Genomic DNA, 27,783 nt, shown 5'->3' with positions numbered 1-27,783 from the left:
TTTTTTTTTTTTTTTTTTTTTTTTTTTTTGGCCCTTTAAAAATTGTGCATTTATCTATAAATGCATATATAAAAGACATAAAATATTTCATTTAAAATCAAAATAATAATGCATATATGATATATATAAAAATTTATTTAAAATATGTTAAATGTATATAAACATTACATATATATGAAAAAAAAAAAAAAAAAAAGTTTTTGTTAAGCATTTTTACACAATACAGAAACCACGTATTAGCACTCACAATTTAATACATTAATAAAAAAAAAAAAAATACTAATAGTGCAAAATAAAGAATAGTATAAATGTGCTGTAAACATATTTGCAATTATAGATTATATACTTTTAAGAAAACAGTATGTTTATATTTACATTTATTTTGATTTTTAATAAATTTTAATGAAATATAGTCTAATTCACAAAAAGAACTTATTTAATACATAATAATTAATTTTAATTTTTTTTTTTAAATAGAACGTTTTTTTTTTTCAGCTTTTGAAAAAAAAAATAAAAACATTAATCTTTATTTTTCCATTAAATGGTTAAAAACAATTGGAGAAATTTAAAATTCTTTTTTTTTTTTTTTTTATGACATATACCTTTCTTTAATTTTTGCTTTTTGTTATTTGTTTTTTACGTATTTTAATCTTTAAGAAAATTTGAAAAATATAATAATTATTATTTATATATATATATTAAATACTATTCAATAATTTTTTTAAAAGTGAATATTTTTCTCTACTTTTCTTTTAATTATCTAAAAATATTAGAATGTATAACCAAAATAGACGGGTATAAAGACATAATTAACTGTTTATATTCATTTCATAATTTTTCATTACTTTATAAAAAAAATATTTCAAAATATTTTATTCTTTAAATATATATTTTATATTTAAAGAAAAATCTATTAATATTTCTTAAAAAAAAAAATATATTACAATAACCTAAATTTTTATTTTGTGCAGATTAATGCAACTTTAAAAAAATGTATTGAAATGGACAATTTGTGTCATCTCTATAATATTGAATTAATGCAACAAAGAGAAAGGATCGAAAATTTAAAGAAAAAATTACATTCTTATAACAAAAATATAGAAGCACAAGAGAGTATTTTTAATAATTTTATAAAGTATACCGATAGTTTTGTAAATAACATAATGTAATTTTTTTTATTTTTTTTTAATTCTAAACAAGTATATTTGTACTTTATTTTTCATTTATTATTATTTTTTTTTTTTTTTTCTTAGAAACTTTTTAGAAAATTTTAATTATTCAAAAAATTTTAATTTATTTTCTCAATGTGCAAGATATTGTCTTATTGATGATGTGGTTATATCATTTTTTCAATAATTATTATATTGATTACATGACAAATAAAATGTTTTATTTTATTAATTTTATTTCCTTCAATACATATTATATTAATTCATTTTATTAAATCTTTTCAATTCTTTTTTTTTTTTTTTTTTTTTCTAAATATAGGATGAAATAAAGTTAATAAACCATTATAACAAAATTAATAAAATAAATTCTTGTAAAAATAAAAAAAAAAAACTTACAAAATTAGTTAATAAATGTAAAAATAGCAATTTAAATAAAAATTATTTTTGTGTTGAAGAGGGTAAAAATATAAAAAAAAATAAAAAAAAGAAGATTAAAAGTAAAGATGAAACAAAAAAGAAGACTCTACAACAAAATGAAAATATTTATAATCTTCACCAACCATATGACACTATAGAAGTGAAAGATTTATATAATATTTATAAAAAGCAACGTATGAGTTCTGGTTATTATTAATTAAATAAAATATTTTAAAATAAATAAAAAGAAGGAAATATATAAAATATTAGCTAAATTTTATTTTCTTAATTAAGCGTTTTAATTATTCAAAACTTTAATATGAGAATTACAGAGTTTGTTTATTTAAAATAAAATACAAGTAAAAAAAGTAATTTACAGCTAATATTTTTTTCTTCGTAATTTTCAAACGTCAAGTATGAATTATTTTTAATTTTCTTATTTTTTACTAACATATTTTATGCCTTCATATTTATTTGTTTTTTTACTAATATAGATAAGCCATATATATATTTTTATTTTTCATTGTATTTTATATTTTCATATTTTTTGTTTTTCATTAGTAAATTTTATGTTTTTATGTTTTTATGTTTTTCTTTTTTTTTTTTTTTTTTTCTTTAAATTAATTCCTATACATTGGGGTAACAATATGTTAGGTTTTTGATACTCAATTTTAATTCTATTTTTTGATAAATATATATTTTATATTAATATATATATTATAAAAATAGCATACTATTTTAATTTTAACCATTTATTTTATTATCATTTTTTTTTTTTTTTTTGCATGAATACTTTTTTTTTTTTTGAAATACTTTAATGAATATGTTTAAATTACTCATTTGAAGCTATTTTTTTTTTTCTTTTTTTTTTTTTTTTTTTGCATGAATATTTGTTTTTTAAAATATATAAATTCTTTAAAATAACTCTTTAACATTATTATTCTATTTTTATGAGGATTTAATCTTTTTAGTATTAAATATTTCTACTTTGAAATATTTATCAAATTTCTTTCTCTTTTTTTTCTATTTTTATAATAAAATATATATAATATATATATGTTTTTAAAGGCTTATATTCATGTTTTTTATTTTAAATAAACACTACTTTTTTTACACACTTAAAACTATGGTGTTTTCTGGTTTTATCTCCCCTATGAGGGCCCAAAAGAATCTTTTTAAAGTACATTTAAAATAAATAAGTTTTTTAAAAAAATTCTAAAATTTTTAGTATTTTTAAATAATATTCATATAATTATATATTGTTTAAAATTTTATGTATTCATATATTTATCATATTTCAATTTGATCAGTTTTCAAAATTGTTCTTTGATCATACGTATTTCTTCATGCAAATATTCTTAATTTTTTTTTTTTTTTTATAAAATATGTAATACTAAAAAATACACACGAAAAAATATAGAGCGCATATTTAACATAAATTCTTACATGTTTGATTTTTTTTTTTTTTTTTTTTTGTCGATTATAAAAATTATGACTTGTCCAAAATAAACTTTAAAAAAAATAAATAAAAAATAAAAAATTAAACATATTCTGAATATATTTAATAATTTCCTTATGCAAAAATTTATATATGCATAATAGCAAAATAATTATTGAAAACTTATTAACATATTAAAATAATATTATCCTATGGCTTTACATATTTCGATTTAATTCAAAAAACTTCAATTCTAGTAACGTTCATTACGTATCTTTTATTTTAAAAAAAAAAAAGAAAAATTATTCATATTATTTTATATGTTATATTTTGTATTCAACACATTACATATTTTTTAATAGTGATAAGAAATCTATTTTTTTTTTTTTTTTTTTTTTTTTTTTTTATATCACGTTAATTTGTCCCTATATATGTACATTCATTTTTTATAAATTTTCTTTTTAATAATTTATTTTTTTGTTTTTAATTTTTATAATTTTAGATTTACTTGAATATTTATACATTGATCACTTTATGTTATTTGTTTAAATGATGGCAAATTCTTATATATAATTTTATATTTTAAATTAAGCATACATAAATCTATTAAATAATTTATCAAATAAATTTTTGTAAATTCAAAAAATATATTTTTGCATTCTTCATTTTATGATCAAAATAAAAAAGAATTAAAAAAAAAATAAAACAGTAAAATGTATCAAAAGATAATGTTTTTTTTTTTTTTTTTTTTTTTTGTATACATTAAAATTGAACTGTATACATTAATGCATACATATATTTAACAATATATGTTACAATTTTCACAATTATATTTTTGTTTATATTTTACTTAATCTGTCTTTTCTTTTTAATTACTTCTTTGTATCTTATTTTTTTCTTTTTTTTTTTAGAATTGTTAAGTTATCAATTTAATGTCTCTCAATAAAATAAATATTAAAAAAGTGTACATTGTAAACTTTAAATCGTTTTTTACATAACATACATATATATATGCATATATAATTTATTTTTTTTTTTCATTTCTTTTAAAGAACATTTTTATCTTTTATTAAAAACATTATAATAAATGATTAAGAAACAAAGAATTAATGTATATACATATACATATATATATGTAATATACTTATGAATGTTTTCATGTTAGTTAAAATATGCTAATATTTTTAAAAAAAAATTTTTTTTTTTTAAAAAAGTTGTCACATAATAATAGTTTTTTAATTGTAATAATATTTTGAAAAACATATTTTTTTATGTAATATATAGTTTTATAAAATTAAAAAAAAAAAAAAAGAAAATTAGCCAAAATTTCAAGAATACTTATTCAATCAGGTAAGATATTTAAAATTTAAAAAGCAAAAGTTTAATTAGAATATATATACATTAAATTATACTGATAAAAAAACTAATGAAATTTTCTTAACGTTTATTCTTTTAATTATTATGTTTTTCATTTAATATGAATTTTTTTTTTTATACCTTTAAAGTAGCTAGATGTTATGTAAATAGCAAATAAGAAAAAAAAAAATAAATAAAAGAGAAAAAAAAAAAGAAAAGAAAGGAAAAAGGGAACAAAGGGAAGAAAGGAAAGAAAGAAAGAAGAAAGTGAAGAAAAAAAATAAGACAAAACTGTTATTTCTCTTTTTTCCCTTTTTTTTTTTATTAGTGCAATTTACATATAGCTGATTTATAAAATCTGATTTTGTCTAATTTTTATAAGATAGAATATTAGAAAAAAATTAAAGATTTCAATATACATAATAGTAATTTATTGTCCATGTTTTAATTATTAACATTTGTCTATAAGTCACAAATAAGAAATAGTTTTTATAAAGTTTTATTAAAAGGAAATTATTTCATGATTTTTAAAAAGACATATAAGAAAGACTAATTTATACATGTTAATTAACAAAATATCTCTTTTGAATATCTCCATACATTTAAAATACAATTTAGAGGTTGGATAAATAAATATAAAATATATTTGTATTACAGAACTATCGTTGAAGAAAAGAAATAAGATTAATATTTTGATAAAACAGGAATAAATTATTAATAAAAATAATATATGTCTATCAAAATAAAATATATTAGACATACATATACATAGTGTTTCTAGTTATATAAATGTTAAATGTTTGCACATACTCCTAAACATATATATAATTAAAAATACTTTACGCTTAATGAATCTTATCCTTTTTTATTAGAAAACTACGTAAGTATACATGCCTTAATAGATAAAAAAAAAAAAAAAAAAAAAATTATATATATTAATATATTTACATAATAAAACTAATTATAAAATTATAATAAAATTAAAAAAAAAAAAAAAAAAAAAAAAAAAAAGGCTTTTCTTTTTATAGAGTGATTATTTTATATATATCTATATTTTTTAAAAGAAAAAAAATGAGTGATAATATAAAAAGATTGCCATTACAGTCCGAAAATATGGAAGTAAAAAAAACATTATCAGGAAGAGTAGCTGATGATGGTATAAAAAGAACCCCATCTGGAAAGCCAATACAAACAATGTATGTATTAAATAGAAAAGGAGAAGAAGAAGATATTTCTTTTGATCAGATTTTGAAAAGAATACAAAGATTATCTTATGGTCTTCATGAATTGGTTGATCCAGCTAGAGTAACCCAAGGAGTGATTAATGGAATGTATAGTGGAATAAAAACATGTGAACTAGATGAATTAGCTGCTCAAACATGTGCTTATATGGCTACAACTCATCCTGATTTTTCTATATTAGCTGCCCGTATAACTACAGATAATTTACATAAAAATACCAGTGATGATATTGCAGAAGTGGCAGAGGCATTGTATTCTTATAAGGATATTAGAGGAAGGCCAGCTAGTCTTATTAGTAAAGAAGTTTATGATTTTATTATGTTGCATAAAGATCGTTTAAATAAAGAAATTGATTATACAAGGGACTTTAATTATGATTATTTTGGATTTAAAACATTAGAAAGATCTTATTTATTACGTATTAATAAAAAAATTATTGAAAGGCCACAACATTTATTAATGAGAGTATCTATTGGTATACATATCGATGATATAGAAAAAGCATTAGAAACTTATCATTTAATGTCACAAAAATATTTTACTCACGCAACTCCAACATTATTTAACTCTGGAACACCAAGACCACAAATGTCTTCTTGTTTTTTGTTGTCAATTAAAGCAGATTCTATTGAAGGAATTTTTGAAACTTTAAAACAGTGTGCTTTAATTAGTAAAACTGCAGGAGGTATTGGTGTAGCAGTTCAAGATGTAAGAGGGCAAAATTCTTATATTAGAGGTACAAATGGTATATCCAATGGTCTCGTTCCTATGTTGAGAGTTTTTAATGATACTGCAAGATATGTAGACCAAGGTGGAGGAAAAAGAAAAGGATCTTTTGCTGTTTATATTGAGCCATGGCATTCTGATATTTTCGAATTTTTAGATTTAAGAAAAAATCATGGAAAAGAAGAATTAAGAGCAAGGGATTTATTTTATGCTATATGGGTACCTGATTTATTTATGAGGAGAGTAAAAGAAAATAAAAATTGGACTTTGATGTGCCCCAATGAATGTCCTGGATTAAGTGATACTTGGGGAGAAGAATTTGAAAAATTATATACTAAATATGAAGAACAGAATTTAGGAAAAAAAACTGTATTGGCTCAAGATTTATGGTTTGCCATATTACAAAGTCAAATAGAAACAGGGGTTCCATATATGTTGTACAAAGATTCTTGTAATGCTAAATCAAATCAAAAAAATTTAGGTACTATAAAATGTAGTAATTTATGTTGTGAAATTATAGAATATACGTCCCCTGATGAAGTTGCTGTGTGTAATTTAGCTTCAATTGCATTATGCAAATTTGTAGATGTTGAAAAAAAACAATTTGATTTCAAAAAGTTATATGAAATTACAAAAATTATTACAAGAAATTTAGATAAAATTATTGAAAGAAATTATTATCCAGTCAAAGAAGCAAGAACTTCAAATATTAGACATAGACCTATTGGTATTGGGGTTCAAGGATTAGCAGACACCTTTATGTTATTAAGATATCCTTATGAATCTGAGCCTGCTAAAGAATTAAATAAAAGGATCTTTGAAACTATGTATTATGCTGCTTTAGAAATGTCTGTAGAACTAGCACAAATTTATGGACCTTATGAATCATTTCAAGGAAGTCCAGCAAGTCAAGGAATTTTACAATTTGATATGTGGAATGCAAAAGTAGATAATAAATATTGGAATTGGGATGAATTAAAAGCTAAGATACGTAAACATGGTTTAAGAAATTCTTTATTACTAGCACCTATGCCAACTGCGTCAACATCTCAAATTCTCGGAAATAACGAATCGTTTGAACCTTATACTAGTAATATTTATTATAGAAGAGTTTTGAGTGGAGAATTTTTTGTTGTTAACCCTCATTTGTTAAAAGATTTATTTGATAGAGGATTGTGGGATGAAGATATGAAGCAACAATTGATTGCACACAATGGAAGTGTTCAATATATAAGTGAAATACCTGATGATTTAAAAGAATTGTATAAAACTGTTTGGGAAATTAAGCAAAAAAATATTATAGATATGGCTGCTGATAGAGGAATTTTTATTGATCAAGTAAAATGAAATAAATTAATTCTAATATATATATATATATATATAAATATATATATATATATTTATTCATTTATATATTTAAATATAAATAATACATGTATAATAATAAAATAAAAATAATTATACAAATTAAATTTGTAATTAGCATAACAAAAATGTATTAGATAATACAAAATATTATTTGAGGTATACTAATAATTATATATATATATTATTTTTTATAGTCTCAATCATTAAACATTTATATTCAAAAGCCAACATTTGCAAAATTGTCGAGTATGCATTTTTATGGATGGGAAAAGGGATTAAAAACAGGAGCTTATTATTTAAGAACTCAAGCTGCAACTGATGCAATTAAGTTTACAGTTGATACACATGTAGCTAAAAATGCAGCAAAACTAAAAAATGCAGATGGAATAGCTATTACAAGAGAAATTTCAAGGGAGACCATTTCAACAGAGTCAACTGTTACGCAAAATGTATGTCCATTACGTCGTAATAATGATGATCAATGTCTAATGTGTTCAGGATAAGTTTTCAATATACATATATTATACATTTACAAAAAAATATATATATATATATATATATAAACATATATAAATATTTTATACAAATAAAAAAAAAAAAAAAATAAAAAAATAAAAAAATAAAAAAAAATATTGAAAAAATTTTAAATAATAAAAATATACAAAATAAATAGAAATAAAGTAATATAAAACAATATATATATTGAAATAAAGACAAATATATTGGCTTTTACTTTTTTTAAAATAATTTTTTTTTTTTATCCTTATCATATATATATTTTTTTTAATTCCTACGTAATTTGGCATATTTTTAAACTTTTTAAATCATATTATAATGACATCAAAAATAGACTTTTTTTAGCATTTCAATAATTCCTGTATAGATAATTTATTAAAAACATAAAAATTTATGGAATAAAATTTTTTATCGAACAAAATAATATAAAAAAGAAAAAAGGAAATTATTTTTTAGTAAGATATTTGTCCATATTTGACTCTCCACAATTAGGGCATATAAAATTCTATAAATGTATAAATATTAAAAAAAAAAAGATAAAAATACATATATGAAGACATTAACATAATTACTTTTTATTAAAATAATTTTTTTTTTTCTTTTTTTTTTAATATTCTTACATCTTTTAAAAATTTTTTTTCTCTTCCTTTAGCTGGAAATATTACCAAATTACATTTTACACATTTATATTTGAAAAATTCCTTTTCGCAATTTTTTGAATTATCCACATTTTCATTTTTTTCTTTTTCTCGCTTTTTATAAAATAATCCTGCTAAAAATTAATATTTCTTATGTAGAATATATTGTTAAAAAAAAAAAAAAAAAAAAAAAAAATCCCATTTAACACATAAATATTTTCATAAAAATAACTTCATAAGTATAATGGGATAAAATTAAGTAACAATTATGTTTTCACTAACATTTATTGATATTATATACTAATATATTAAAATGTGTTTATATGAAATTAAATACTTACCTATTAATGAACTAAAAGTAAATATGATTACAGATATCTTAAAAAAGTTAATTCTTTTACTAAAATTTTTACCCACATTTGTTATATTTGATTGAATTTTATGTAAATACGTTTGATCATTATGGCTATTTAAATTAAAATGTTTCTTTAACGTTTTATTTTTTTTTTGTATATTGTTTAAAATTTTATTATTGATATAATGAATATTTCTTTGAATTTTAATTGAAAACACAGTTACACATGTCACAATATAAATAAAAATTAATAAATATAACCTCATTTTTTTTTTTTTTTTTTTTTATCTTTTTTTATGGATATATATTAATTAGTCATTATTTTTATTAAAAGTTAAATAAAGGAGAATGTAAAGCTTTTAATGTAAGTAGCATATTGTTTTATTAATGTTAAACACATCTCATAATATATCTTAATGGAGATTTGTTACAAAAAAAAGAAAAATAATGTTAAAATAAAAATTATATTTTTTAAAAATAATATATTAATAAAAATTCATGAAATAGAAAAAATAAAATAAAAATAATATAGTAATAGATATAATAGTTTTATGATCCTACTGCCTTTCTCTTTATTTTTATAAAAAAAGATATACAAGTATATATATATTAATTCCGAAATAAAAAGTATAACTAGAATAATAAATGAAGATATATTTTCTCTAATTATAATAATAATAATAATAATTTATTTTTAATTTTTCTTCAGAATACCTAAGGAATATATAAAAAAAAAATTAAAAATATAATTTTTGATAACTATAAAATAAAATAGTTTATTTTATGGTTTATATACTTTTTTTTTTTTTTTTTTTTTTTTTTTTTTTTTTTTNAATAATAATAATTTATTTTTAATTTTTCTTCAGAATACCTAAGGAATATATAAAAAAAAAATTAAAAATATAATTTTTGATAACTATAAAATAAAATAGTTTATTTTATGGTTTATATACTTTTTTTTTTTTTTTTTTTTTTTTTTTTTTTTCATTTATATATGTGTAGAGAAGATGATAATTCATTTAATATAAATGTATAATTTACATTAGAAACAAAAAGTGCCTTTGGAAGAAAATATAATATTATGTTCTTTTATATTTTTGTTAAAAATTTTTTTATGATTTCTAATAATTTATTGAGTGGAATAATTTTAATAATAGAAAAATTCTTATTTTGAAATTTATATATATTTTATTATGAAAACAGATAATTCATATTATATCTAATTGATGTTTAATTTAATTCACATTTCATTTATATATTACTATTTTTTTATATCTAATTTACATAATTTATATATGTAAATGTAATTATTACATCCTAATCATTGTGAGAAATAATTTCAATCATAGTTATTAAAATGTAGAGAAAATAATAAAAAAAATAGTAGGTTATCATTACATTTAAAGAAGTTTATCACAATATATATATCTTAGAATTGGAAATTATTTTAAAAAAAAATATATAGAGAGCATTCATCTTTTTTTTTTTATTTTTTAATAATTATTCTAATTTCTAATATCATAAGAAGACAGCATGAAATGGAGAAAAGATATTAATATATATATGTAATATATATTTCTACAAAAAATTTTAATTTTATTTTATAAAAATCTCAAAATTTTTTTCGAAGAGATGAAAAAAATCTTTTAATATATAATTATAAAATTTTATTTTTCTTTTATAGTGCAATTATATTATCTATTCTAAAGGTTTTGCTAATTTTTTTAAAATGACAATTTTATTTTTACCTTTTTTAATTAAAGCGATTAAAAATAGTTTTAGTGAAAAAACTTAAATTATAAATTTTTCATTTTTTTATTTAATTTAACGATTTTCATGTAATTTCTCAGTTTTTATAAATTAGTACTTTTAAAAAATATTTTTCATAAAATAAAAAAAAAATACTTTTACGTTTTATTGTATAATTCATGTAGACAATTTTAATTTAGTAAAAATCTTTCAAAAAGTTACTTCCTAAATATACAAGTATAATTTCAATTTAAGCTTATATTTTTTTGTGTTTTTTATAAGAATTTCCACAGGTAAAAAAAAATAAGAAATAGACCAATTATAGTTAAGATGTATTTATTTGCAGATATGCAAATGTATTGTTTTTAGGTAAAGATATAAATTAAAAAAATTTTTATATAAAAATAAAAATAATTCAAAAAATTTTTACATAAATATATATTTATAATCATGAATATAAAAAAATATTACAATATTACATATATATTTAAAAGAATAAAAGTTCATTTAAATTTTATACTAAGATGATACTAATAAAATAAAGTTGTAAATATATAATTATGGTTGTAAAATTAATAATCCCCTCTTTCATAAAAAAAAAGAAAAGAAAGAGTTACAGTAAACGTAATTAGTAATAGGAAAAAAATAAATTAACTTACAATATTTTTATTAATTTTTATTTTTAATTAATGAATATAAAATATAATAAATTAAAATTAATATCTATTTTTAATTTAAAATAATAAATTACAATATTTCCACTAAATATGTAAGTGTCTATTATAAATTTTAAAAATTATATAACACTTGCATTTTAATATATCCAAAATTTTCTTTCAATGGGTCTTGTTAAAATAAAAGTAAAAATTTAAAGAATTTATTATACAAATGACTACAATTATAAGACTAAAAAATATGTAAATCATCTCTTACGAGCTGACTTAAATGATATATATCTTATCTTAAAAGAATAAATACATTAATATAAAATCTAAAATACTAATATTTGAATAAAATAATAAAATATTTCTGTTTTCGTCTTTTCACAGATTATTTCTTACAGCATGAATCATATCCATGTTTAAAAATAAATTTAAATTGTACCTATTTTAATTTTTTTTTTTTTTTTTTTTTTTTTTTTTTACAGTTACAAAAAAATATTAAAACAAATATTGATAATATCATTCATAAATATTCTTTATGATATTATATTATAATCTATTTATAAATATATTGACTTCATATATGTTTCGCTTGATATTTGATAAATGGTTATTAAATTATTAACCTTCTAATAGTTCTTAACAATCTTCATTTTTTTTTTTTTTAAACAATTTAATTAAGGAAAAAATATCTAAATTTTACAAGTATATATATAATTATCAAACGAAAATTAAATTTATGTTAAAAAATAAATTATCAATCTAATATGTTGTTAGTATAACTCTGTATATCTGTAAGAAGAAAAAAGAAAAAAATATATATATATTCAACAATTTACAACAATAAAAGTATCTTCAATGTATAACTTTTAATTTTAAAATTACTATTTATATATAAAAATAAATATGAAATATATAGTAATTACAATAAATAGAACGAATTATAATAAAATAAACAATAATTACATACAAGAATCAATAAAAAATGGAAAAAATAAATATAATTATGATTTTATGCAAATAATTACATTTTAAAATAATTCGTACATATGTATTTTTTTTTTTTCATTAAATTATTTAGGTAAATTTTCAAATAATACACAATCTATTAATCTATGGTTTTTATTATTTTTGGATTAATAAAATATAATAAATATTATTTACATGTAGTGCTTTATTAAAAATAAATATCATTGCAAATATTATAAAAATATTGAAATTTAATTTTTTTTTAATAATTATCCAATTTTCTTGCATTATATTTTTTATTTTTTGATACTTTTCTTAATATTAAAATAAATATATGAATTATAGAATATTAAATGTATCTATATTTTTAGATATAAACAATGTATAATGTAGAACTATATATATATATATATGTAATGCGTACATTTATATAAATATAGAAATATTATTAAATATATTAAAATTATAAATATAATTTTTATAACAAAAAAAAAAAAAAAAATAAAATAAAATAAAATAAAATAAAATAAATAAATATATCAAATAAAAATATAAAAGACAGAAAAATAAAAAATCAAATTTTTATAAAATTGATAAGAATATATATAACATGGATACAAAAAAAAAAAAAAAAAAAAAAAAGAAAAATTACAAAAATTGAAACTTAAAAATATAATGATAAAATAAAAAAAAAAACAATTATATCCTTTTCGCTATTTAAATACAAATATAATGACAAAGATAAATTAATATTCTCCTAAATCAGTTAATCCTTTATATCTATTACCTGGTGAATTAAATTTATAAAAATCATCTTTATTAAGAATTTTTGACCATATTAATAAATCCCCTCTCATTAATCCTCTTCTAACAATTTGTGACAAATTAAAGCCATTTTGCTTAACAAAATATAAACTATCAGTATTTAAATTATTTGTGAACACTTTTAGTTCTTGATAATTTTGTTCATGGGCGAAATTCTCTAATTGTGTTAATAGTCTACTTCCTATTCTCATTCTTCTATTATCTTTTTTTACGACCATGCGAACTAATTGAGCAATAGAATTATCTCCTTTAAAAGGAACAATTCCAACACATCCAACTATTTTTTTATTTAAAAATCGAAGATTAAAATCTTCATCTTCATTTATTTTATTATTTAAAATTTTTTTTTTAATTTCATTTAATCCAGATTGTACATTTCTTTTATTTACGATTAACTGTTTTTTGCTAAAATCACGTATATCACATAGCATTTTACTTTTTCCATTATTTAAATTATCATTTTTCAAAAATGTTACATCACTTTTTTCATTATTATCTTTTAACTCAATTTTATTTTTAAGATTATTTACCTCATTTAAATTGCGTTCATTATTATTGTTATTTTTATTTTCATCATTAATATGAAAAGTTTTTGTATTATTATTATTACAACCATTATTATCATTAGTTTCATTATTATTTTTTTCTTCTTTATCATTAGAATTAATTATATAATTTTCTTTTATATTTTCTTTCAATTCATATTTATTATTATTTGCATTTTCAAAATTACCATGAATATTCCGATTTACATCTTCATCATTTTTATAAATTGAATTTTTTGAGTGTAGCATGTTATTTAAATTATCATACTTATTTAATACATTATCATTATTTTCTTTTATATTCGATTTATCATAATTATTAGAATTATTATTACACTTAGATTGATTATTAACCTCAGCCCCTATATTATTGTATATATCTTTAACTAAATCATTGTTTATATGATCTTTTATATTGTCATTTTTGCAAATATTTATGTTATTTTTTTTATCATAATCTAATACATAATTTTCAGAATGTGACTTATTATTTATTTCAAAATTTGTATTTTTATTATTATTAACGTTTTCTCCTTTATTTAAAAAATTATTTATATTATTTTCTATATTATTCATATTATTAACTGTATCATTTTTATTATCACTTATATTTTCTTCTGTATTATTCTTTTTAGAATTATTTACATTTTTATGTTGTTCTTCTATTTCATTATTATTAATGTTAGACTTATTTTTAAAATCTTTATTTAAATTATTATTAACTAATTCATTGAAATCTTTAGATGCTTCAATATTTTCACAAGCATCATTTTTTTCATTTAAATTACCACCTTTTTCATTATTTAACAATTTTCCTTGTTCATCTTCTTGCTCAAACATAACTTTTTCTCTCTCATGAATATCGCTACATGTAGTTCTACTACCTGAACCATAATTACTATCATAAACTTCTGCTACCCAAAAATTACATCCTTCTACGTTAATATAACTTTTATATAAATTTTCTAAATCTGGGCAATCTTTTCTTATATGATTTAAAAACTCTAACTTAGCCCTTATATATAAATATATTAAGAATATAATAAGAAAATAAAAAATTTTTTTTAAATCTAGAAAAAAGATATAATTTATAACAATTATTACCAACAAATCATAAATATGTTGTATTGACCAATATATAACTGCTGGTAATGTTAAAGAGTTAAAATGATCATATAATAACTGCCTTACTTCATTTATATCTTTCTCTTCTAGCTGTCTTATTGTTATTATTGGTTCAGGCGATTTTCCCTTTTGCTTGTCTGTTCAGAAATAAAATAAGGTAAATATATTAAATAAAAGAGTTGTTATTTTAATGAATTATATATATATATTATTTTTCTACAAAATGAATAAAAATGAAAAAAAAAAAGAATAAGTAGTTTTACTTTTATTTAAACTATTTCATCATTTTTTTTCTCATTATATATACTGCTTATGTTTTTTTATTTTATTTATTTTTCTTTTTTAAATAATTTCTTACTTATTAAAACATGAGATATAGAATTTGTTACGTTTTGTTTTTGCTTAAATAAATTCATTGTTTAATACCTCCTCTTCTTTGTTTATTTTTTATTATTATTAAAAGATAATTTATATATAAAATGGTATTATTATTATTATAAAAATTAAAAATATAAAAAAAAAATGAAAATTATAAACAAATATTTATTTCAAACAAATGAAATAAACGTTTTTCATTTATATTAAAGTATATGAAATATAAAATTTGTAATAGAATCTAAATACTTTATTTCAATTTTTTCTCCTTAAGTATTTATAAAAAGCTTAAGATGCATATATATAAATTTTTTCGCTTTTTTTTTTTTTTTTTTTTAAAATGATAAAAAAAAAAAAAAAAAAAAGGAAAAAAGTGATAAATGAAAAAACTGAAAAATTTAAAAAAAAAAAAAAAATGAAATAAAAAGAAAATGAAAAATAAAAATAAATAAAAAAAAAAAAAAAATAAAATAAAGAGATAAAAATTAAAATATTCAGAAATAACTACATTATACATTAAAAGCATAATGTACTAATATATCTTTTATTTTATTGTCAAAACTGATAAATTTTTTTTTGCAATTTTTAAAATATTTATAAGCGTGTACACAAATATGTAATAAAATAGAACGTTCTTTGATAATATAATAAAATATTCAAAAAAAAATTATATATTACCAATGTACTTTCGATAAATTAGAGCATGCACTTTTTAATAAAATGAATACAGAAACATATTTGTATTATATCTTTTTTGAGATAAAGCATGAATAGGAATTTATAGGAAAAAAAAATTTAATATATAACAAAAATAGTAATTAAATCAAATAAAAAAAAGAAGAATGAAACTTTTTTTTTTTATTTTTTATCTATAATTTACTGAATATAATGTTAATGTCAAAATACCATTAAAAAATGATTCAAATAATATGCTCTACCTAAAAATATTTAAAACTAATAGATTTAATTTTGTAACTTATAGGCATATCTTAAACATATTCCTAAAATATATAATTCAATTCATGTTGTATCAAAGTAACAAATATTATTTATTAATGGTATTTAATTTTTATACCTATATTGAATATTATACCTAAATTTTTTTTTATCTGAAACCAAATAAAAGCAGAGCTTTCATTTGTTATTTTTATTATTGTTTTTTTTTTTTTTAATATATATAGTACCTTTATTTTATTTGATATTATTTTTTTTCTCTTTTTCTTTAAAATGGAAAAATATGAAAAAATATTAGAATATTTAGAGTATAATAAAAATAGGAGTTGTGATAAATATGAATTTGGCATGCATGAGATTGATAAAAGAGAAGTTTTTATAACTACAAAACATTCATACGGTTTTGTAAATAATAAGCCAATATTACCAGGTCATATATTATTAACTACATTAAAAAAAAAAAAAAAATATATTGATTTAGACGTTGAAGAAATTGTAGATATAAACTTACTATCAAACTTTATGTGCTACATTATGGGAAAATTATTTAATACAACTAGCTTTTCTATTGCAATTCAAGATGGTAAAGAAGCTGGGCAAACAGTAGAACAAGTTCATATTCATATAATACCAAGGAAAAGTTCTGATTATAAAAATAATGATAACATATACAAAGACTTAAATAAAATTAATTCAGGTTATGGAAGAAACATAATATGTGATTCTTGTCAACATTCAATTAATGTTTTTTCGCATATTCCTATAGAAGAAAATTTTAAATTAGAAGAATTCAAGTAAAAACAATTTTGTTTATATAATTATTTATATATTATTTATATATTATTCTTTTTTTCGATTTCTTTTTATTTTGTTTTATTACTTTTCATTTTTGATTTTCTATTACATTTCATTTCATTTTTACCCTTTTTGTTTTATTATATTATACATTATTATATTTTTCTTAACACAATTTTTAGTTTTTTTTTATTTTATTTTATTTTTTTTTTTGCTATATTTCGCATTTCATACTTTTCGTTTTTTAACTTTTTAGTATTTCAATTAGATCAATTGAAGAAATGGAAAAGGAAGCTAGTTTAATTAAATCATATATACACAATTTTTCTTTGCAAAAATAAAATATTTTGAATAATGTGCAATTTACTATCATAATTTTTAATACATTTTCTTTAATTAAAAAAAAAAAAAAAAATAAAATATATATTTTTTTATATAAATTAACTTTTTTTTTTTAATTCATGTTTTTTCTTTTTTCATATACATTCCGTTTTATTTTGAAATTATTACTTTAATAAATAAAGCATATCAATTATTTTTTTTTTTTTTTAATCATTTAAAAAAAATAAAGAAAAATTAATTTTTATTATCTTTTTATTTATTTATCATTTATACTTAATTTTTTTTTTTTCTGATTATACATGAACTCTATATTATGTTATGAATATTTCATTATTTTATTTTATTTTTCCTTATTTCACATTATTTTAAATTAATTTGACTACAATCACATCAATTTTTGTTAATTATGTTCAATTAAAATGATTAAAAAACAAAAATGCAAAAATTTTTTATATTTATTTTAATGACTTGTATTTATTTTTGTAAATGTAAGAAAATTGTAAAAAGGTATAATTTTATGACATACAAAATTAATACAAATAAATTCAAAAAAAAAAAAAAAATTTTTTTTTCTGATAATGAATATCATAAACATACAATAAATATACCATCTTTGTTATTATCAAAAAGAATAATTTTTTTATCTTCTCCAATATATCCTCATATATCAGAGCAAATTATATCTCAATTGTTATATTTAGAATATGAATCTAAAAGAAAACCAATTCATTTATATATTAACAGTACAGGGGATTTAGAAAATAACAAAATTATTAATTTGAATGGAATAACAGATGTAATATCAATAATTGATGTAATTAATTATATTTCTTCTGATGTGTATACATACTGCTTAGGCAAAGCTTATGGAATTTCATGTATACTAGCTAGTAGCGGAAAAAAGGGTTATCGTTTTTCTTTAAAAAATTCTTCTTTTTGTTTAAATCAATCATATTCAATTATACCATTTAATCAAGCAACGAACATTGAAATACAGAATAAAGAAATCATGAACACAAAAAAAAAAGTAATAGAAATAATTGCAAAAAACACAGAAAAAGATAAAAATTTAATATCAGACATACTTGAAAGAGACAGGTATTTTAATGCAGATGAAGCTATTAATTTTAATTTAGTTGATAATATTCTTGAAAAAGAGTAAATTATTTTATCAATTTCTAATCCATATCCTTTATTTTTATTTAAATTTTTTTTTTTTTTTTTTTTTTAATTGTTTTTAAATATTATTTAACATATTATATCAATTTTTTATTCATATTTTATTTTTATTTTTTCTTTTTATTTAATTTAATTTTTTTTTTTAAGTGCTTTTGTTCTGAGTTTACAAAATAAAAAAAAACTGTTAACAAAACAAGTTACATATTCTTTAAGCAAAAAAGAGGAAATAAGAATCACGGCACATACAAAATAATCTATAAAGAATTTTATTTATTTTATAATAAGAGAAAAGCATATGTTTAATTTAAAAAATAAAAAAAAAAAAATGTTCATAAAAAACATATTGTTAAAAAAAATCAAATGTTTTAATATTATTGATAATAATGCAGTGAAGAAAAATAGCTATTGTATTTTAATAAAGAAATATTATTCTCATCAAAGAAACAGTAGTAATAATAAAGGTAATAACGAAAAGAAAAATGAGAAAGATAATTATTCAGAAGGAACTATTTATAAAGAGAAAAATAAAATAGAAAAAAAAGAAAAAGATAATTCTAATTTAAAAGAAGATGCAAATAATATGAAAAATAATTATAACGATACTATAAACATTTATGACAAAAAAAAACCAAATTTTATCATTAATTTTGTTTTAAATCTTTTTGTAGAAAAACATAATAAAGAAAATAAAATACAATATATAAATGAATTTAAAAATGAATTAAATAAATATTTACGAAGTAGCGATTCAAATATTTCATGTAGCAAAAATCAGATAACGTTTACCAATATTTTTGCTATACTTTACTTATGCTATAAAGAAAAAATTTTTGATTTAGAATTTTTATCAAAATTAAGCGAAAAATTTGATGAACTATTTAAATCAAAAAATGAAAAGGAAATATTAAATAGTGATAATATTAATTATTTCATAATGTTCTTCTATTATTTTTCATATTTAAATGTAAAAAATATAACTTTGAATAATAAAATAAAAGATTTTATAATTAATAACGAAGTTGATCCTTTAATAATTTATAAGTATTTAGAATCCCTTAGTTTAATAAATGATGAAAACAATAATATAACACCTGTAGTTCAAATATTTGTTGAAACATTTTATGATTATAACAATTATCTTTTACTAAAAATTTTACAATTTTTACATAATTTAAATTATATAGATAGAGATATTTTTTTTCTTCTCACAAAAAAATTAAACAAAAATATTTATAATGAAAACGGGAACCTCTATGAATTATGTATGTTATCTCGTATCTATGCATTATATAAGAAAGAAAACATAACTTTTTTTAACTACTTATATGAGGATTTAATGATAAACATAACAAAATATGAAGATAATTTTCAAAATGATGAAAACTATTATGTAAATGAATTAGAAAATAATGAAAAAAAAAAATTTGAAAATGGAAATGAGAAGAGAAACATTGAAAAAATAGATAAAATATTAAGTAATAATGACTCAAATATTTTAAATGATGAAGAAAACCATAAGGAAGTAGCAGATTCATATATACATGAAATTGAAAATATGAATAGAGATAATTATTTTTTTTTTAAAAATAGCTTGTATAATGATGGCTTAAATTTTTATCCATTTTTTATAAGTTCAAAAACTACTAATAAAGAATGTTTTAAAACGAAACAAAAATTGAATATAAATTTTACAAATAATGAGAATAAAAGTAAAGATGATAATGCTCATATTTCAAAATGGAATAAAATGTTTTTTTATGAAGAATATAAAATGAAAGATATAAAAAACGAAAAATTTGTTAATTGTGAGGATAATAAGAGTGAAGATGAAATAATTGAAGTAAATAGCAAATTTTTAAAAGAAAATTTGTATTATGAATTTAGTTATGAGAAACTTGTGGAAATTTTTGTAAATATAAGTAATCAGTTAGACAACTTAAAAATTGACATAAATAAAAAAGATGTTGTTATTATTAGTAATTACGATAAAATGATTCAGTATAAAAAAAAATTGTTGTTTATTGAAAATTATTACATTGGGCACATCTTTCACATTATAGATTCTATGCTATCACTGAATATACATCATAATTGTGCATATTTTGATAAATTAAAAAAAAAAATTTTAAATTTAATAAAAAATAATGAAAGTTATATAATTGATAATTTTGATAGTAATGAAATAAAAAGCCTTTTAATTTTTTTGGCTCATATAAATAAATATTATAAAGAAAGTTTTATTTATTGCATTACTCACAGAATGGTAGATTTGTATATTAACGGATTATGTAAACCAGAAACATTATCTATTTTTTTTTATAATCTATTATCTTTTACTAAAAAAAAAATTGTAAAAAAAAATAGATTCAATCATACTATTAGAAATACAATATATAATAGTTACTTTTGGTTAAATGATAACAAAAATATTACAAAAGAAGATAATAATATTTCTACATTAGAAAAAAAGGAAATTAGTAATATATATAATAATATAAAAGTAAAAAATCATACCCTTTTACAGCTTTTATCTATATATATTTGTAAAAATGTATATTTTATTAGCTTACCAACTTTAGCTTCATTATTAAGGTCACTATCTTATTTATCCTTTAATAATTTTAATTTTTACAATGTGTTCATACCATTATTTTTAAAACATATTGAAAATTTAAAAAATGTTGATATTTTAAATATAACACAAGTAATATAAAAATTTTTATATATTTATTTTTGATATTAAACTTATATTAATTTTATACTTAATATCACAAAAAAAAAAAAAAAAAAAAAAGATTTATAATTATAATATATAACAAAATATTTAAAATTTTGATTTTTTAATTTTTTTTTTTTTTTTTTTTTTTTTTTTTTAGGCATATAATAAACAAAAAATAAAAAACAAATATTTCTATTATTTGCTCTCAAAGCAATATCAAAATAATTATTCTAATAAACTAAAAAATTCGGAACCTAAAATTAAATTAATTGGCTAACTAAAAGTAGAAAGAATTTCTCTAGTTTGAATTATTTTAATTTAATTAGTTTATTAATTACACACCAGATATATGGAAAAAAGAAAAAAATTGAATAAATGTCTTCATCAAATTTATAACGAATTACATTTAAATCTACAGGATAAAGCTAAAAAGAAAAAAAAGAAAAAAAAGAAAAAAAAGAATATTAAAGAAAATGGAATTTAATTTTATAATTTTAAATTAAAAAAATAAAAAATAAATTTTTTAAAATAAATTATATCTGTATATAGGAAATACGTAAGATATAAAATATAATTATAAAAATTACATTCATTATGTTACTGATTTCTATATAATCATTTTGCAAATCCATACTTCCATTTTTATCAATTTCATGATTTTTCATTATTTTGTTTTTACTATCAATTTTATTATATGTAAACATCTTAAAATTTAATGCTAAATTATTAATTAAAATGTGTAACTCATCCATCTAAAAAATAAAAAAAATAAAAATGATATAAATATATATTAAAAGAATTACATGCATAAAGAAAAATTCAAAAAAGATAAAAATAAAATAAAATAAAATAAAATAAATGACTGATATAAAATTAAATGTATTTTAAATGTATAAATGCTAATGTACATTATAATTCTTATTCTTGTAATATATTTTGTTATAAAAATACAATAAGCATATTTTAATATATTGAAGATATGGAATCAAGGATTTTAATATGTATTTGAACATTTCATTATTATTATTCGTATTCTCATGATTAAAATAGATGATTTTGTTTATTTTATTATTAAGATTATCTATATTTAGTTTTTCATAAATATTAGAAACAACATTCATTAGATTATCTATATTAGTATTATTCATATTTTTACACAACAAAATTAATATTGATTTAAACAAAATTCCCGTAGCCTAAAAAGAAATTATGGAAATAATATGAAGGGAAATTATTAAATATAAAAAAATAGTATTTTTTTGCAAAAATTTACAAAAAAAAAAAAAAAAAAAAAAAATATAATAAAATTTTATTTTTTAAATTTATGAATAAATATATTATAACCTGAATGCTATATTCATTTATATAATTTTTATATTTATTGGAATTTTCTTGAGGTGATGATATAATATCAATAATATTCATTATATTATCTAAAAATGCACTAAAGTATTTAATTAATAAATTATTAATTTCTGAATCAAGAAGAAAAGAAATTTTTATATTAATTAAAATGGCATATATAAGCTCTAAAATAAAAATATTTTTAAATGTCCTAAAATTCCATATTGCTAATTTTAATATTGAGTAAACAAAAAGATTTCCATAATTTGTTTGATAATGTAAATCAAATATCTGTAAAAATTTGGTGTTGATTTCAGTTCTAAATAATTTTTCAAAATTTGTATCATGGATTATCATAACAAAAATAATTAAAATTAAAGTTACTAAATAGATATCATTTTTACTAAAAGGACAATTTTTAAAAATTATTTGGTGAGTTATTTTAGTAAAGAAATATAAAACAAGAATAAAAATTTGAACATTGTCTATATTACTAAAAAAATACATATTAAATCTTCTATTCTTATATAAAAATATATACAACAATAAAAAATAAGCATGTTCGAAATTTAAAATAGTATAGTTATTTTTTAAATTCATATAATAATTCCCTGAATCTATAAAAACTTTGAATATTCTTTTAAAATCAATAGTATTTATTCTAAAGTTTTCATAATATTTATTTTCATTCTTATTAAAAATGTTTAAGTCATATAATTCATTGAAAATAAGCAAAAATATATTGTCTCCATTTTCATTAGATGGTACACATTTTTTATTTTTAACCAAATTTACACTATTTTTATTTTTTTCATCCATTATACTGTTTCCTTTATAAAAAATACACAATATAAAAAGACCTAAACATTTTCTTTTAAAATTATCAAAAAATTTCAATCCTATATTATATTTATCACAATACAATATATTTATTAAATATGTTAAGAATTCGTATGTCAATTTATTAAATAAAAAATTATTATATTTATATAATTTTTTAATTAATTTTAATAGAATTTCAAGAAGGAAAATATTTGGTGAATATAATTGTGATTCTACTATAAAAAAATCTTTATCCACTCCATTATCATGTATCACATTTACGATTTCTCTATTTAATTCAGCAGTGTTATTTTGACTACCTTCATTTTTATAATTTGCTTTAATATTAACATATTCTTTTTCTTTTTTATTTTTCTCAAAGTTTTCTCTATTGATCATTTTATTTGAATCATTAGTTAATTTTATATTATTACGAAAAAATTCGTTATAATTAAAAGAATCAATATCAACAGATGATAAATAAAAAAAAATATCGAAGATATAGTTTTGAATTTTTAATAAAGAAAGCAATTCATCACTATTCATATTTTCTTCATCTTCGCAATATATACAATACAAAATTAATTCTATTAAAAAATTAGCTATCACACTATTTGTGTAATGTTTTTTTTCATAATTGTTTATAACCTCATTGGATTTTAAATTATATACACCCTTATGGTTGCCATTTAATTTATAACTATTCAAATCATTACTAAATATATATATTGGTATTTCTATAGGAATCAAGAAATATATTTTCAGTTTTCTATTTAAGTAAAACTTTAATTCTTCATAAAATCTATTTAAATCGTATATCTTATTATATTCATCCATTAGTACAAATCCTCTTTTAGTAAAAAAAAAAAAAAAAGAAAAAATATAATTTAAATATATATATAAAAAAAAAAAACATAATAAATATATATAAATAAATAAGAATAATATTTATAGCATTAGTATTAATTAAATCTAGAATTATATTATGGTAATAGAAATGATCACAACATTAATTTGAAAAGTAAATAGTAATAGTTAGTAAAAAAGTAAATATTTTTTTTATTTTATTTTGTTTAGAAAATATTACGATTTTAAAAATGTTTTGTATTCATTTGTAAAATTCATTCTTATCCATTTTAAAATATAATTCCTATAAAGACATATATTAAAAAAAAAAAAAAAAAATAAATATTATATACTTAAATAGAAAAAAAAAAAAAAAAATACATATTACTATAATTATATTAAAGTTTTATTTCTCATTTCTTTTTTTTTTGTTTTTTTTTTTTTTTACTTAAAATCTACTAATAAATTAAAATATTTTAGAATTAGGTACTTATCCCTATAAAATAAATATATTTGAAACGTATCCTTTCTTTTTTTTAAGGCATTAATGGTATTATAATATCTAGAATATTCTATTATCCCAATTAGTTTCAAATAGCTATTTTTTTTACAAATATTTTTAATTATTCCTTTTGCAAAGTATAATAAGAATTCTAGATTCTTGTCATTTTTTATGTTATTAGTTCTACTTCCTAATATATATAAACAAGAAATAATTTATTTTAATAATTAATCTATAAAAAAAAAAAAAAAAAAAAAAAATTTTTTTTTTTTATTTTCTAATTGAATAGTAACAAAATTCAAAAATATGCCTACTGGACTTTTTATGCTACTTATTAAATCTAAAAAAAAAAAAAAAAAAAAAAAAAATACAATAAATGTAATAGCATAATTTAACTGTTGTACAAACTTTTGTTTTTTATGGTTTAACTTATATTTTAACACTAATATAAAATTATTATAAAAACTGATATAAATATAAAAAAAAAAAAAAAAAAAAAAATACTTATATTTTCTTCAAAGAATATGTTTAAGGCTAACTTTAGTTTTTTTTTTTCATCATCAAAGATTATTACTGAAAGAACAAAATTTTTTTTTTTTATAGTTTATTATTGTTATTAGTATTTTATTTTACAAACTATTTTAATTTTATTTAAATTCTTTTTTAACTATTTTACTATTTCTTATATCATTCCAAATACTATTTTCTAATGATATATCTTGTATTTCTATTAATCTATTCAAAATTATAATGCAATTTTTTAAGTTAACACTATTTACATTACCCATAGCTAACCTTCTACATATTTTACTTTTTCAATATAAAATGAAATTTATATTAATTAAAAAAAATAATTGAAAGTCTTTTTTTTTTTTTTTTTTTTATTAAATTGAGAAACATTTTATATATTTTGATAGAATAAATTTATGAATCATTGTTAACTATAACATATTTAATTTGTTACATATGTTTTTAAAATATTTTTGTGTATTTTTATATATAAATAAAAATATAGTATATGTTTTATTAATGTAAATAAAAAGGTTTTTTAATATTTTATATTTATATTTCCATTTATTTTCTATAAATCTCAAATGAATTTATATAAAAATTAGTTCATTTATAATTTTTTTTTTTTTTTTACTTAATAGTATACATTAATTTTAAAAGGTGTGTAAAAAAAAAAAAAAAAAAAAATAATTAAAAATATTTTAATTCATAATAATAATTAAAAAAAATTTTGTTATTACTCTTTTTTTTTTTTATGTGTATATTATTATAAATTTTTTGTACATCCATTTTCTTTTTAAATTTAAAATTGCACTTGTAATTATTTAAATCTATATTTTTTTAAACACACCTTATGAAATAAAAGGAATGAATTATAAATAATTAAATTAAAAAATATAAAATATAAAATATAAAATTTATATAAGGATATAAAAAAAACTTGTAATTTATAGAATACCACTAGGCCAATACATGAGACAAAAAAATAAAAAAAAAAAAAAAGAGTAATAACAAAAACTTTTTTAATTATTATTATCAATTAAAATATTTTTAATTATTTTATTTTTTTTTTTTTTAAATTATTGTAAAAAACAAATGAATACTATATATATTCTAATGCATTGTTATAAAGTTAATTGATAAATACAATTTGTTCAAATATTTTAATAACTTCTTAAATTGTATTAAAGTAGAGAGATTATTTTCAAATTACTTACAATTATTTTATATAAATTATGATGAAAATATATTTAAAAATACTGAGAAATTTTTGGAATTAATTTAACTAAGAAAAATAAAAAAAAATTTTATATTTAGAATTTAATAGAAAAATAAAAGTAAAATTAGATTCAATGATGAAAATAATTTCTTAATATGACATTTGTATTATTTTGTAAATTAGTAAATATTTATATTTACACAAAAAATACAACTCATATGGAGTTTAAGAGAAAAATTTTTATAATTCTTAAAAGGAAAACATGTTCGAAATTTTTTATAAAATTAATATATATATATATATATTCAAGACAATATTAAAAAAGTAAAAAATAATAATTTCATATTCTAATTTTAAATAAATTTTTTGTAATATTATGTAATTTTTTATTCTGTTATATTTTTAAATTATAATAGATATAGACAGTGAATTTAATTTAACATTTGAAATAGTAAAACATTTTTCTTTTACCTATTAATATCTTTTTTTTTATTTTTCTTTTTTTTTTTTTAAATATAACAATTAAAACATAAATCCATTATTTGTTTTTTAAATAATAATAAAGAAAAAAAAATAATTAATAAAGATAAAGTTTTATAACATTATATTAACTTTTTATTTTTTTCTTTTCATGAAATTAAATATAAATGAAATATCTTATTTTTTTTGAATGAATATATGATAAAAATTTTTTCATTTTTTAAAACAAATTAAAATATTAAAAGAAATTCAAATTTTAAAAGGAATTGTATTGAGAAATAATTTGTAGAAATATTATATTTGTTATGCAAAAATTAATAAAAATATATTTTTAAAAATTACACATTTATAATTTATCTATATAACTAATTATCTGCTAAAAAGGGAATTTTGTTTTAAATATGATTTTCAGACAATATTCTTTAAAATATTTATATAAAAATAATATGAAATTAAAAGACAATTGTAAGTTTTAAAATTAAATTTGAATTTTATTTTATATTTTTTTTTATATTATTTTATTGTGTTTCATTTTATATTTATTAGTTCTATTTTGTATGGTAGTTTTTTTTTTTTTTTTTTTTTTTTTTTAATTT

The 27,783-nt window shown here is 16.9% G+C and overlaps 8 protein-coding genes across 8 annotated transcripts; 5 read left to right on the top strand and 3 right to left on the bottom strand.

The window, feature by feature from the left end:
• Positions 1–774: 774 nt before the first annotated feature.
• Positions 775–1,803, top strand: PGAL8A_00308900 (conserved Plasmodium protein, unknown function; the record flags this gene model as incomplete). Its single annotated transcript, XM_028672098.1, has 4 exons — positions 775–795; positions 972–1,165; positions 1,254–1,335; positions 1,489–1,803. 4 exons carry the CDS (start codon positions 775–777, stop codon positions 1,801–1,803), a joined length of 612 nt encoding a protein of 203 aa, XP_028528685.1.
• A 3,648-nt stretch (positions 1,804–5,451) lies between these two features.
• On the top strand, positions 5,452–8,219 carry PGAL8A_00308800 (ribonucleoside-diphosphate reductase, large, putative; the record flags this gene model as incomplete). Its single annotated transcript, XM_028672097.1, has 2 exons — positions 5,452–7,686; positions 7,911–8,219. The coding sequence occupies 2 exons, from the start codon at positions 5,452–5,454 to the stop codon at positions 8,217–8,219; spliced, it is 2,544 nt and encodes an 847-aa protein (XP_028528684.1).
• Positions 8,220–8,677: 458 nt separating this feature from the next.
• PGAL8A_00308700 (conserved Plasmodium protein, unknown function) lies at positions 8,678–9,491 on the bottom strand (the record flags this gene model as incomplete). Its single annotated transcript, XM_028672096.1, has 3 exons — positions 8,678–8,737; positions 8,853–9,004; positions 9,212–9,491. 3 exons carry the CDS (start codon positions 9,489–9,491, stop codon positions 8,678–8,680), a joined length of 492 nt encoding a protein of 163 aa, XP_028528683.1.
• A 2,902-nt stretch (positions 9,492–12,393) lies between these two features.
• On the bottom strand, positions 12,394–15,516 carry PGAL8A_00308600 (N-acetyltransferase, putative; the record flags this gene model as incomplete). The annotated part of the gene is made up of 3 exons (XM_028672095.1): positions 12,394–12,428; positions 13,393–15,237; positions 15,459–15,516. The coding sequence occupies 3 exons, from the start codon at positions 15,514–15,516 to the stop codon at positions 12,394–12,396; spliced, it is 1,938 nt and encodes a 645-aa protein (XP_028528682.1).
• Positions 15,517–16,702: 1,186 nt separating this feature from the next.
• PGAL8A_00308500 (histidine triad protein, putative) lies at positions 16,703–17,565 on the top strand (the record flags this gene model as incomplete). The annotated part of the gene is made up of 2 exons (XM_028672094.1): positions 16,703–17,223; positions 17,481–17,565. The coding sequence occupies 2 exons, from the start codon at positions 16,703–16,705 to the stop codon at positions 17,563–17,565; spliced, it is 606 nt and encodes a 201-aa protein (XP_028528681.1).
• Positions 17,566–18,029: 464 nt separating this feature from the next.
• PGAL8A_00308400 (ATP-dependent Clp protease proteolytic subunit, putative) lies at positions 18,030–18,728 on the top strand (the record flags this gene model as incomplete). The annotated part of the gene is made up of 1 exon (XM_028672093.1): positions 18,030–18,728. One exon carries the CDS (start codon positions 18,030–18,032, stop codon positions 18,726–18,728), a length of 699 nt encoding a protein of 232 aa, XP_028528680.1.
• Positions 18,729–19,070: 342 nt separating this feature from the next.
• PGAL8A_00308300 (conserved Plasmodium protein, unknown function) lies at positions 19,071–21,741 on the top strand (the record flags this gene model as incomplete). Its single annotated transcript, XM_028672092.1, has 2 exons — positions 19,071–21,449; positions 21,622–21,741. 2 exons carry the CDS (start codon positions 19,071–19,073, stop codon positions 21,739–21,741), a joined length of 2,499 nt encoding a protein of 832 aa, XP_028528679.1.
• A 31-nt stretch (positions 21,742–21,772) lies between these two features.
• PGAL8A_00308200 (hypothetical protein) lies at positions 21,773–25,766 on the bottom strand (the record flags this gene model as incomplete). Its single annotated transcript, XM_028672091.1, has 7 exons — positions 21,773–21,889; positions 22,052–22,216; positions 22,373–22,660; positions 22,809–24,480; positions 24,718–24,780; positions 24,925–25,168; positions 25,655–25,766. The coding sequence occupies 7 exons, from the start codon at positions 25,764–25,766 to the stop codon at positions 21,773–21,775; spliced, it is 2,661 nt and encodes an 886-aa protein (XP_028528678.1).
• Between the last annotated feature and the right edge of the window lie 2,017 nt (positions 25,767–27,783).

The sequence above is a fragment of the Plasmodium gallinaceum genome, assembly GCF_900005855.1.
Source record: "Plasmodium gallinaceum strain 8A genome assembly, contig: PGAL8A_v1_87, whole genome shotgun sequence".
In the NCBI taxonomy this organism is placed as follows: Eukaryota; Apicomplexa; class Aconoidasida; order Haemosporida; family Plasmodiidae; genus Plasmodium; species Plasmodium gallinaceum.
This window is presented reverse-complemented; position numbering and strand designations above follow the sequence as displayed.